Raw genomic sequence first — 12,997 nt, forward strand, 5'->3', positions numbered from 1 at the left:
AGAAATACAGAATTCTAGGTTTGCAACAATATCTGCACCTAATAACCAAAAGAAAACCACACCGCCCCAAAAGAAAAAAAAATGAAAATTACTTGGTTCCAAAAAGAAAAACATTCAAATGCAATCAAGGTCATTATGCATTCATGAACTGATGCATTTCCTGCTCAAGGGTATGTTATTACCACCATAACACACAAAAAAAGAGGATAGCAGAAAGATAAATGTACTAGGATTTCTCATTAATTATTGGACAAATGCCAGGCTAACATTGATGAAAATAGCAACCACTTTTACATATTATCAGCTATTAAATACACCAAAATGGCCTCACTCATGAAATACAGTATAAGTTTATTATGCATGTACAGATATTTATCTGGAACGTGCAAATAAAATCTAAAATACATACAGCGGACTGGTCCGTTAAAGTCCGATGTTACAAAACACATAAGGGCATGGCCAAGCGTGAGGACAAGCCAATATTAAATCTGATTATGAGCCTGAAAAATACTTTGGCATGTATTCAATGCTCCTATGTCGCCGTAAATAACGGTGAGAGTGCATGTTTTTTGGAGAGTGGTGAACTTTTCTCTCCTATTTTGTGCTTCCCTCTATTCAGCTCTGTTGCTTCTCCAAAAATATTTTGCGAAGCTAACTCAGTTCACCCTGCACTTTTCCCCATTTCTGTTCAATGGGGATTTTAGTGTCTCTCTACAAAAGTGTATTCAATGCACAAATTGCGAGTCCTGCTGGTTTCTTTTTTTTTTTAGAGCAGTTTTTCCCTCGGCATCTTTTTTAGGTGAACTGTAGGGCTATCTTTGTTAAAGTTGTTATTTTTTTTGTTTTTTATGGCTTATAAATAAAAAAAAAATGTACTCTAATGTATTTCTTGCAAGTGCCATAATGCTGTACTTCTATATTAATTTATTTGGAATTTAATAAGTTATTTTAATGGTAACCAATAAGAAATCATTTTGGAATGCTCCTAGTAATTTCCCATGCTTCCTCTCTTCTTCCTCACCTAACCCCCAAACAGGCTTTTAAACACGCTAACAATTATAAAAATTTAAATAAATTTAATAAAAACACAGGGCAAAGAAACAATGCTAAAAGCACAACACAAGGATAAAGGCCAAACAGAACAAAATACACCCGTCTGCACAAACCCAATTAAAAAAGTCCACAAATGTGAGGAACAGCTGCTGAGAATATCCCAGTCTGACCAGCTCACGTGGAGAGCAGGAGATAACAGATGTCTCCAGTTACAGCTCTCCCATTTGAACTCGCTTAATTATGCTAAGTTCGCAAAAGGGGTCAGTGAGCTGGCCACACGTTGAATACTGAGGAAGTCAGAAATGAGGAGATAAGAAAAAGTGGTGAGCACTTCAGCGAGATCACAGGGACACAGAACAGTGAGCGGTGAGCCAGACTCTCAAAAAACATTGAATACTCCTATTTATGTTGGGAAAATAATAAAGGACTGTACTAGCATTTCATGTTTTTCCAGTCTGAAAAAAAAAATCACCTGTGATGTCTTAAAAATATCAAACAGGTGGAGCTACATTCTAGACATCCAAGAGGAGGTCTCAGAGTAGAAAAAAGTGTTATAACTAGATTTTCTAGTAAATGACAAACTATTCATTTTCTGTACCAATGCATATGGTTCTTTACAATCATGTTTATGAAGGACTAAATAGTTAACCAAGGTTCCATGGCTGCCCTGACACTTACAGAAAATTCATAGCCTTTTACTATTAGATTATGGCAATAATGTTATGAAAAACTTTGAATTATAGCCTGTTAGTTAACAACTTTATGCTTCTAAATAACGAACTCAAGACCTAAATGGTTTACCTCATGGTAAGTGTCCTCCAACTCTCCATCATATATCCAACGGTAAAGGAAATTCAAAATAGGATGAGACACTAAGCCAAGAATGTGTTGTACCAAAGACCGCATGTATGGATCTCCTGTTTTAGTATATGCATGTACCGCTGATGCCAGCTCCCCTCCTTTTCTTCCTGGAAAAAAAAAAAAGAAGGTTTTTCACCAAAATACTTATGTTGCATTCAATTCAAAGTTCACCAAGAGGGGTATTTAATCCCAGCCGCTATTTACGACAGGGGAAACAGCGGCGGGCGCATATTTAATGCAGTCTTTCCCGACCACACTGAAGCAGCAGCTGGTCAGAACAGGCCTAACTTTAAACGCAGTCGGGCCCGTTTTGCCAGGATCCTGACTGTTGAAATGTACAGTCGGGACCGGGATTAAATACCCACCTACGAATATAAATATTTACATTTTTCCTAAATATACATAACATAAATGCATACAATTTTACCTATTTAAAAAAAAATGGTAATGTTAAACGAAAACAAAAACACTTTTCTTCTGTGCTTTTTGGTTCTGGGTAGAAGGATGGCAGTATAATCTCCTAATTCAGGTGGAAAGTAGACACTATTTAAGGAAGGAAGACAGGATGTGTCCTTAATGCTCTCTGGAAAGAGAATCAGATATGACTATCCATAAGGCCTGGAACTCACTAACCCTTCTGGCTAATGATATGGCCACCAGAAACTTTCCATTTCAGAAATTCCAGTTCTGCTTCAACCATAGGTTTAAAAATGATGCTTTCATTAAGGTGTTGCTGTTGTTTTTTTTAAGCGGAAGTAGCTTCTTAATAGCCCTACAAAATCGGATTCTCTTTTTATTGCCAGTTTATGGCAGTTTAGGACTGCTATGTATAGTACATACATGACAACCTTAACTGGAAGCCCACCTACAGGAACTGTAGCACTTCAGAAGTAGGCGTTTCAGAAAGGCTATTTCAGGACCTCTTACCAGGATATGAATTTTCACCAAATCCTGTAAATAAGCCAATGAAGAAACATCCATCCTTGCTTGCTTTCTGCAGAACCTCTATTATTTGATTGGTCATGACATATCCTCTCAAAAGCTGCCTTTCAATTTCCAGGTCTTCAGACAGAATGTCCCTGGACTACCCCAGAACCCTGACAGAGTAGATCTGGTGTGACCGGAATCGTTCACGGCTCCTGCACTGCCAGCCTCAATACTGTGGAGAACCATGGTCTCCTCAGTCAGAAGGGAAGGTTTGTTAGAACGTTTACTTGATCTTCCCTTATTTTCTTCAAAACCTGGCCTATTAAGTGGATGGAAGGAAATGCATAAACCAGATGCAACGTCAACTGGACTGATAAAGCATACGTAGCTGCCTCCCTGCATATATAATATCTTGCATAGAATTTCTTAACCACATTATTGGTGTGTCACCATCAAATCTACAAAATTTGTTTAGCACCACCTGGAATACTTCTGAATTTAGTTCCCATTTACCAGGGAAAAGATATTTTCTGCTCAGAAATTCTGCCGAGACGTTGTCTTTTCCTGGCACATACACTGCCTACAGGGATCTCAGATTCCTCCTTGCAAGTGACATGATTTTCCAGGCGACAGCCATAAGAGAATTGCTTCTGGTCTCCCTCTGGTGACTGAGATGCACCATCATCCTCACATGGGGGGTTATTCTAGTTCATTCTTTCTGACAAAATCCTTCTTAGATGGACAAAACCATGTGCACTGCGGGTGGGGCAGATGTAACTTGTGCAGAGAGAATTAGATTTGGGTGGGGTTTTTCTTCAAAGTGAGATCTATATTGCAGTGTAAAATAAAGCAGTCAGTATTTTCCCTGCACAGAAACAAAATAACTCACCCAAATCTAATTCTATCTGCACATGTTACATCTGCCCCCCTGCAGTGCACATGGTTTTGTCCATCTAAGAAGGATTTTGTCAGAAAGAATGAACTAGAATAAACCCCATTGTCTGAAAAGACTCTGAGGTGTTTATTCTTAAGCTAATCCTTGAAGAACTATATTGCTTTCCACACAGCGAATGCCTCCCTTATGTTGGAGACCATAGGACTCTCTTCCTGTGACCATTTGCCTTGTGCTTCGGAGAAATCGGTGTGCTCCCCAACCTCTTTCACTTGCATCTCATCAAGATTACGAACAGAGGTTTTTTATTCCAGACCTTGGGCCCACCATGTCAGCGATCTTCTTGCCTCTGCCCTTAATTTTAGATTTTTGTCTGCTTCCTTTGTGCCATTCTTACATATGGAAGGAGCTTCCACTGAATTTCTCACCCTCCACTGCACCCAGGCAACGACTCCTATGGCCAATCATCATTTCTAATAGTTGAAAACAATTCTTCATCTTTTCATATAGTCTCAACACAGAAGCTGGGTGTTCACGTGTCTTTCTGAAGACAGGAAGAACCGAAATTCCTTAAGTGTCTATGTATACCCCCATAAACTGAATATTTTGAGCAGCTGTAATTTACTTTTTTGCATGTTTAATACCCAGCCGTGGGTCTGTGTATGCTTAGTTGCATAGGAAAGGGAATTAGCAGCTGGAAGAAGCAATAATGCCACTGTATAGGTCATTGGTAGGACCTCAGCTAGAATACTGGTCCAGTCTGGAGACCATATCTCTAAAAGGATCTAAAAAAAATACTCTAGAGCACTACAAAGAAAGACATTACATTGTCTACATTACAAAATGTACCAGGAAAGACTACAAAATCTCAATATGAACAGTTTGGAGAAGAGAAGAGAAAGGGCATGATAGAAACTTTCAAATATAGCAAGGGTTTTAACAAGGCCCAGGATGGAAATATTATTCAAATGAAGTAGTAGAACATGAGGACATGAACAGAAAAATGGTTCAGGGTAAATCTGAGAAAAAAATCACAGAAGGGCGAGTGAACAAGTGGAATAGCTGCCTACCAGAGATAAACAATGCACGGAAAGGTATAAAGACATCCTTACGAAAAAAGAGAAAAAAAGGATCAAATAGGATTTAATGGTAACCATATGGTCAAAAAGGTGCAGAATAGAGGAGCCAAAATTGTTATCTGCCGTCAATTTCTATGTTTCTACGAGGACAATCTTCATATAGTTGCCTACATTTGTTGTCGCACTTCCTGCTAACTAGATAGTCTAAGTACGGCAATATGTGAACGCATTTTTCTCGCAGACAAGCTATCAATGTTATTAGAACTCTTAATAAATAAATAAAAAATACTACCTCTTGAAGAGGTTAGGCCGAATAGCAGACAAGAAAATTGAATGATCGTAAAATAGGCAAAATCTAAGGAACCTTCTGTCCTTTTCCTTTTGGAGAATGACTAAATTATTCTGTGGCCTTCTTGTACAACGGAGATTGCCCATTTCTCTATGTCATTTTCCCAGATACTTGAGATAGCCAGTAGTCTTGTCCCCACAAGGAGCGACCTGGGATAGTCATCGTCGTTCCCTGTAAATGACTGGCAAAAGGAGTTGCATGACGATCCACTTCCTCTCCTGTAATACCTATGTCCAGGCCCATAACTTCTGGCTTCTCTGAACAGTTGCTTTGAAGACCAAGGTAGGGGAATCCTGGGGCAGACATCCAGACTTTCATCCAGTGATTCTCTGGATCATGGTGTCAAACTCGACACCAAACAAAAAGGAACCCTCCAAAGGGCAACACAGTGCATCGATTCTTTGAGTGCGCATATGCGCTCCAATTCCTTAAACCACAGGGCCCTCCTTACCTTTACCTGTGGCCATAGATCTGGCTGAGAGAGATAACATCTAATGAAGCTTCCACAAGAGGTATTGCCTGGAGATCTTTTCCTCTGTATCTTTTATGCTTGTCAGCAATCCAAGTGCTACGGCTTTCAAGGAGACCACCAAATAAAAATTTAAATTCATTAGGTGAGTTTTCCACTCTCCTATCCATTGCATCTTTAAAATATGCTCAATATTCCAGCGGGAACTGTAGTTTTTGAAATTCAGCTACTGCCACATCCACCTTAGAACTGAAAACCAGGCCAAGAACTGTTCATCTCTAAACAGATACATCTTGTTCAACCTGGAAACTCAAAGTATCATATCCAGACTGATCCATGCTTTTGAAATTAATTAGCCTATGCACAAGGATCCTCTACCTGATAAATGAAGTCTTTGTAATCCATGGACTTGTGTACGGTTAACATATTTTTTACCATAAGTGTCAAGAATTTGCGACTTGGGGTGCCCTATGGCTTGTGACCACATTGTTTAAATAGAAATTGTAGGGGCTCTGCACTCACTAAATTAACGGATATTAATAAACAGTGGAGATATATATATATATCTCCATCCGAGGAAAATACCGGCACTCTCTAAGGAGGAGCCTTCCAATAAGTAACAATAAGCCAAAGAGAAATGGCAGCACGCAGCGATGATGATTAATCCACTAATGTGAATATGATTATATACACCAGCACTGTTATTTACATTGTTGATCACGTAATATATGTTCAAAACATATAGGTTGTTTTTGTACACAGGTTGCGGGGTAACGGAGGTAGCCGGATGACATCACTTCCGGGCGAGCCAGGTCTCCACCGGGAAGCAGGGAGGTAGAGGCGCCTACAACACCATACCTGGTCCTAAATGGTGAGTTTTCTTGCTTACAGGTATTTGTCTTATATGCTGTTCTTGATAAAAACGCTGTGGGCGTTGAAACGTTGAACCTCAGAACGTCTCTCTAGTACAGGGGTAGCCAACTTCAGTCCTCGAGAGCTACCAACAGTTAACATTTTCCAGGTCTCCTCAAAGAATCACAAGTGAAGTATTTAGTGCCACATGTGGATCTTTTAAAAAGGTGTTAGTCAGTAATGAGTGCCCCTGTGTTTCTGTGAAGTGAGCTGGAAACTGGGAACGGTTGGTAGCTCTTGAGGACTGGAGTTGGCTACCCCTGCTCTAGTAGTTTTTCACCGCAAGTCCCAAGTGCCGCCGACCACCACCACAGATAGATAGAGATAAATATAAAATATATAGATATTTTTATCAAGACCCTGAATTGCCTTTTGCCATCTTAGGTCACTAACCATTTTAATTGCGGGAATCCCACCTGTCTCACCTGTAGCTCGGGCAGGTGCAGCGCCAGGACCTGCACATTTGTGGTAATTCTGGGAATGTCCACAGTGAAACCTGGAAAGTCCAGACAGCCAAGTCCAGGGACACAACAGCAGGGTCTGGGGTGCATCCATAACAAATCTGGGGTAGGCAAGGACCTGTACCGGGAAGCCACCCCAAAAGAGCAAACCGCAAATGCCAGCAAAAAAACAAGCCCAGATAAAATCTATCCTACCCTAAACATTAAAAAAATAAAAAAAAAGTAAAAACACAGAACAGAACGAGGGGTGAGTCTATATAGTCTACGTGGGCGGTCTTTAGTGGAAAAAAAATCATCCTGTCTAAACTAGGGGGAAAAAAGGGAATATCCCTTAGTAATGGCTGTCATGGTGATCGTAGAATAGAATACGGGAAATGTCAAGATTTAAAGCACAAACACCATGTCAAACACATTATACAATGCAAAATAATAAGAATAAAAAAATGCAATGATCAGATATAGTTTTATCTTACCTTGACAGTGGTCAACAAGTGCTGCAAGGGTTTTCAATCTAATTTTGGGATCATAAGTCCATACCAAGAGACGGCGAAGCGTTAGGCTAGTTTCCAGCCCTAAATTAACACCCTGATCATCTTCAACTTGCAACTTTATTGAGAAGAGGGGAAGGAAAGAAAAAAAAGGACAATATTAAAAAAAAGAAGAAAACAGACTGAAACAAACATATATTAAAAGAAAAAAAAAACTAAAGTGTCTTGGGGGGGGTATTCAATCACAAATCTGATTGTCAGGACATTCGGATTAACTGCCATTTTCAACCAGTAAAGCAACAGTCAGTATACAAAATTCAGACTGTCAAGTGTTGGAACGGATGCATTTTGTCTGAAACGGCCACAAATTCGAAAATTAGCGGCTGTTGTCAACATTTCAGCTTCGCCTTTAAAAAAAAGCAGAACCTTAAAGCCTTCAATGCGGTCGGAAACAGCTGCATTGAATAGGCGAGCGTTGCTATTTCCGCTATATAATATTTTACTTCCATCCTATATGTATGAACTTACTACAAATAAAGCCTATTTGCACTTGTGGACTATCAGTGAACATGCAGGTCATGGACTACCAATAACCGCATAGGTTATTTCCTGCTATAGATATTTGGCGCTGCATGCATGCATGCATGCATGTATGTATATCCTGCCGAAGGGGCGGAGACCCAGAAACGTTGAGGTGAATAAAGCACTTTTTTGCTTCACTTATTTAATCGTGGATTACACGCGAATGTGATAGCGTAACCAATGAGGTGCAAAGGTGGAACAAATACACAGTGATTGCGTCAGCAATTCTGGTTTGGAGAAGGTAAACGCAGGTGGTTCATTAGAGCGCGTGTCACGGTCGGTGATGGAGCAAAGAGTGAATATTAAGTTTTGTTTCAAAATTGGGAAAACGCAGAGTGAAACCTGCGCGTTACTAAAAATTGCATATGGAGATGTTGCTATGTCCTGCTCCCGTATTTTCGAATAGTATGCATGCTTTCGCGATGGCAGGGAATGCACGCAAGATAACCAGCGCAGTGGGCGACCTATCACAAAACAAAGCTGTTTTGCATCGGTTAGTTAAAAGAGTATACGTGTGCAACCGAATATGGATAAAGGCAGCTGGCTCCTACTGTACGACAACGCGAGGCCCCACTGTGCTCTCAATGTGAAGCGCTTTTTGGCAGAACATGACATCGTAGAGGTTAATCATCCTCCATATTCTCCTGATTTGTCACCTCCTGACTTTTACTTGTTCCCAAAACTTAAGACTGCTCTGAAAGGGCATCGATTTCAGGACATAAAAAAAACACAAAACCGCTCAACTTCGAAGCATATCTTCAGAGGACAACGAAGCGTGTTTCCAGAATTTGTACCACCGTGCACAAAAGTGTTTGAGTACATGAGGTGATTATTTTGAGGACTATTAAACGTATGTTTGTTTTCGAGAGAGGAGATCGATCGATCGAGGAGATCGAGAGAACCCCAATCTGCGCACACTACTAAAGTGGAGCAGAATCTCTGTAGAGTCCCCTGTTAGATGGGACAAGAGTTTTAGAAATGCAAAGAGATTCAGAGGGCGCTTTAAATAAATCAACAGTTTCAAAAAAATTATATAATAAAATATGAAACTGATAAAATTCCAGTGAAACATTACAGTAGAATACTTTGTTCAAAGATGTCGGATGTCGGATGTCAATGATCAACATATGAACGCACCAGACCCAACGCATTTCGTCATAATCCTGACTTCATCAGGGGCAATACAAACCGCAAACACCTTCTTAGTTAGAATTAGTTAGCAAGTATTTAGAATCTGAGGTTATCAGACCTCAAAAAAAACAATGGAGATCCACTAATGTTGAATACTCATTGTATGAGCTTGATGAGCTCAGAAGTATTAGATATTGATCTGACTAGCGACCAGACTGTCTCCTTAATGGGAGCAAAGTGCACTGTGTGGAACCAAATACTGGTTACTCATTCCAGTTTTTGGTAAGATAAATCAAGTTTCTCACTTTTATTACCCTATGCCCCTGGGTGATGAGCTGATAGATAATTTAGCCAAGAGTCAGTATCTCACCATCATTGATTTGACAATATGGTATTGGCAGATTCCGTTGACAAAAACAGCGTTCTTTACCCTTTACATAGTGCCCAGCAACCTTCCAGAGAGCTATGCACAAGTTGCTGTGGTCACACAGGGAATATGCAGCTGCATAGTTAGATAACATTGTCTTTATGTTTGACTGGGAGTCACACCTACCAAAGGTGGTGGACGTATTAAAGTCTCTATGGGTACACCGGTTTATTGCCTACCCTGAGAAAAGGGGATTTTGGTCCTACCTGTAAAATCCTTTTTTCTGAATCCATGGTGGACACTGGGACAGTGGGGTGTGGGTGGAGCTTCAGCTACAGGCACCAAGTAGAATAGAGTTCTTAGAGTGCAGCCCAGGATCCTCCTCCTCCACGCCCCTACAGGCTTCAGTTTGTTCAACAGCTTACCCGCAAGGTACAGGAAAAGGAAGAGAAACAGGAAAGAAACCAGCAACCCGAAGGAAGAATAAGTTTCAGGAAGGTGTAAGCCGACCCCCATTACTGTAGATCAGTGTGCGAGGGCGGGTGCCCAGTGTCCACCATGGATTCAGAAAAAAGGATTTTACAGGTAGGACCAAAATCCCCTTTTTTCATTCATGCCAATGGTGGTCACTGGGACAGTGGGACGTCCCAAAGCTGTCCCTTTTACGGGAGGGAACGCACCTGAGCTGCACTGATGACGCGTTGCCCAAAAGCAGAATCTGCCCCGGCGAACGTGTCAAAATGATAAAATTTTAGAAAGGTGTGTAGAGAGGACCAAGTGGCCACGCGACACAACTGTTCTGCTGAGGCTCCCTGATGAGCCGCCCAAGAGGCCGCTACCGAACGCGTGGAGTGGGCTCTAATAGAGGATGGAACTGGCTTATTGGAAGATACATAAGCTTGTTTTATGGTTAGCCGCAACCATCGAGCCAGTGTCTGCTTCGTTGCAGGCCAGCCTCTCTTGTTTGCGTCATAGAGCACGAACAGGGCCTCTGTCTTGCGAATTGATTGAGTTCTAGTAACGTAAACCTTTAAAGCTCTTGTAACATCCAAAGAGCGTAACTCTGGGGAGTCCTCCAACTGGGAAAAAGCAGGAACAACGATATCCTGGTTTATGTGAAAACTGGAAATAACTTTGGGTAGGAACTCCTTCTTAGTTCTTAAGACTGCCCTGTCCGGGTGGAACACCAGATACGGAGAGGCACTGGACAAGGCTGACAGGTCCGAAACTCTTCTGGCTGAGGAAATAGCCAGTAGGAACACTGATTTCCATGTTAGCCACCTAAGCTCTGAGGATTCTAGAGGCTCAAATGGTGGTCTTTGCAGTGCTGAGAGCACCACTGTGAGGTCCCAAGGTTGGATTGGGGGTACAAAGGGAGGCTGTATGTGAAGGACGCCTTGCAAAAAGGTCTGTATAGCCATCCTCTTTGCTAACTTCCGCTGAAACAAAATAGAGAGAGTGCGGAAACCTGGACCTTTAAGGAGGACAACCTTAGGCCCAAATCCAGGCCCGCCTGCAAGAAGGCCAGGATCCTGGAAAGTCGAAACTCCCTAGGCGGAAGGTTCTTCTTCGCACACCAGGTGAAAAAGGCATTCCAGATTCGATAGTAGATCCGGGAAGAAGCAGGTTTCCTTGCTGCTATCATGGTTTTTATGACCGGTAATGAAAATCCCTTCTCTCTTAAAACTTCCGTTTCAAGAGCCACGCCGTCAAAGCTAGTCTGCCTAGATTCGGATGAAGGCATGGTCCTTGTACTAGCAAGTCCGGACGAGCTGGCAGCCTCCAAGGTGGCTGCAGAGACATCTCCCGAAGGTCTGAGTACCAGGCTCTGCGGGGCCAGTCTGGGGCCAGGAGGATTGCTGTGGTCCCTTCTTGTTTGAGGCGCCTGAGGACTCTTGGTAGCAGGGCCACTGGAGGGAAAATATAGACCAGGGAGAAAGGCCATGGAGCCGACAGGGCATCCACCAGATATGCCAGTGGGTCCCTGGAGCGAGCCCCGTAGCAGGGTAACTTTTTGTTGACGCTTGAGGCCATTAGGTCTATTTGCGGGAGTCCCCATCTGTTGATTAGTTCCTGGAACACATCCTCGTGGAGCCCCCATTCGCCTGACTGTACCTCCTGGCGGCTCAGAAAGTCGGCCTCCCAGTTCTGAACCCCTGGAATGTGTACCGTCGACCAAGCTAACAGGTGATGCTCTGCCCACTGCAGAATCGATGTTACCTCCCTCATGGCTGCTAGGCTCCTGGTCCCCCCCTGGTGGTTGACGTATGCCACCGCAGTGGCATTGTCTGATTGTATTTTCACCGGTCTGGAGTGAATCAGAGGGCCTGCCGACTTGAGGGCTAGCAGGATGGCTCTTAGCTCCAGTATGTTTATTGGGAGCAGCGCCTCCTCCCTTGACCAACGGCCTTGGAAGGAATGTTCTGCCAGAACAGCTCCCCACCCTCGGAGGCTGGCGTCCGTTGTTAACATCACCCATTGAGGGATGACAAACTGACGCCCTTTTTGAAGGTTTAGAGGATTGAGCCACCATGTGAGCGACAGGCGTGTCTGCCTGGACAGAACAAAGGTCTGTGATTTCAGGCTTGGCTGGGAACGGTTCCAGTGACGCAGCATTTCCCTCTGCAGGGGCCTGGAATGGAACTGCGCAAATTTCGCCATGTCGTAACAAGAGACCATCTTGCCTAGGACTTTCATGCACAGGTGCACCGAGACCCTGTGTTGCTTCAGGAAGAGCTTCAGGAGGTCTCTGAGGAGTATCCACTTGTCCTCCGGTAGGTAAACCCTGAGGGTTTTTGTGTCTATCAAGGCTCCTAGATGCACCATCCACTGTGATGGGGTTGTGGAGGATTTCTTCCAATTTATGAGCCAGCCGTGGGTCTGCAGGAGGGAAACCGTTAGCTCCAGATGCTTCTGGAGTGTCTGTGCGGATTGAGCCAGTATCAAGAGGTCGTCCAGATATGGTAGTAGACGCCCTGGGCCCTTAGGGCCGCCGCCATGGTGGTCGACAGCCCGAAGGGGAGGGCTATGAACTGGTAGTGGTTGCTTTTGACTGCAAACCTGCGGTAGCACTGGCTGTCCGATCGAATTGGCACATGGAGGTAGGCATCCTGGATGTCCAGGGATGCCATGAAGTCCCCCGGTTCCAGAGCTTGCAGGATAGACCTGAGGGACTCCATCCTGAACTTGGGAACACAGAGATGTTTGTTCAGACCCTTCAAATTGAGGATGGGTCGGTATAACCCGTCCGGCTTTGTCACCAGGAACAGGCTTGAGTAGAAACCTGCTCCTCGCTGAGAAAGTGGGACAGGTACTATGACCCCTGCTGCCAGCAGGGTGTGAATGGAGCTGGTCAGAGCAGCCGCTCTGTCCTTCTCCCGGGGCATGCTTGTTGTGAAAAACCGAGATGGCGGACGCCCCTGAAAG

The 12,997-nt window shown here is 43.2% G+C and overlaps 1 protein-coding gene across 1 annotated transcript in view; it reads right to left on the reverse strand.

Annotated features, from left to right (window-relative positions):
- TUBGCP3 (tubulin gamma complex component 3) overlaps positions 1-12,997 on the reverse strand; it is a 161,076-nt gene that overhangs the window by 70,941 nt on the left and 77,138 nt on the right. Inside the window, exons 10-11 of the mRNA XM_083168687.1 lie at positions 7,477-7,609; positions 1,855-2,021 (exon numbers count right to left, since the gene is read on the reverse strand). Coding sequence (XP_083024813.1) covers positions 1,855-2,021; positions 7,477-7,609 — 300 coding nt within the window. The remainder of the gene's footprint in view (positions 1-1,854; positions 2,022-7,476; positions 7,610-12,997) is intronic.

The sequence above is a fragment of the Crinia signifera genome, chromosome 2 (assembly GCF_055691185.1).
Source record: "Crinia signifera chromosome 2, ASM5569118v1, whole genome shotgun sequence".
NCBI lineage: Eukaryota > Metazoa > Chordata > Amphibia > Anura > Myobatrachidae > Crinia > Crinia signifera.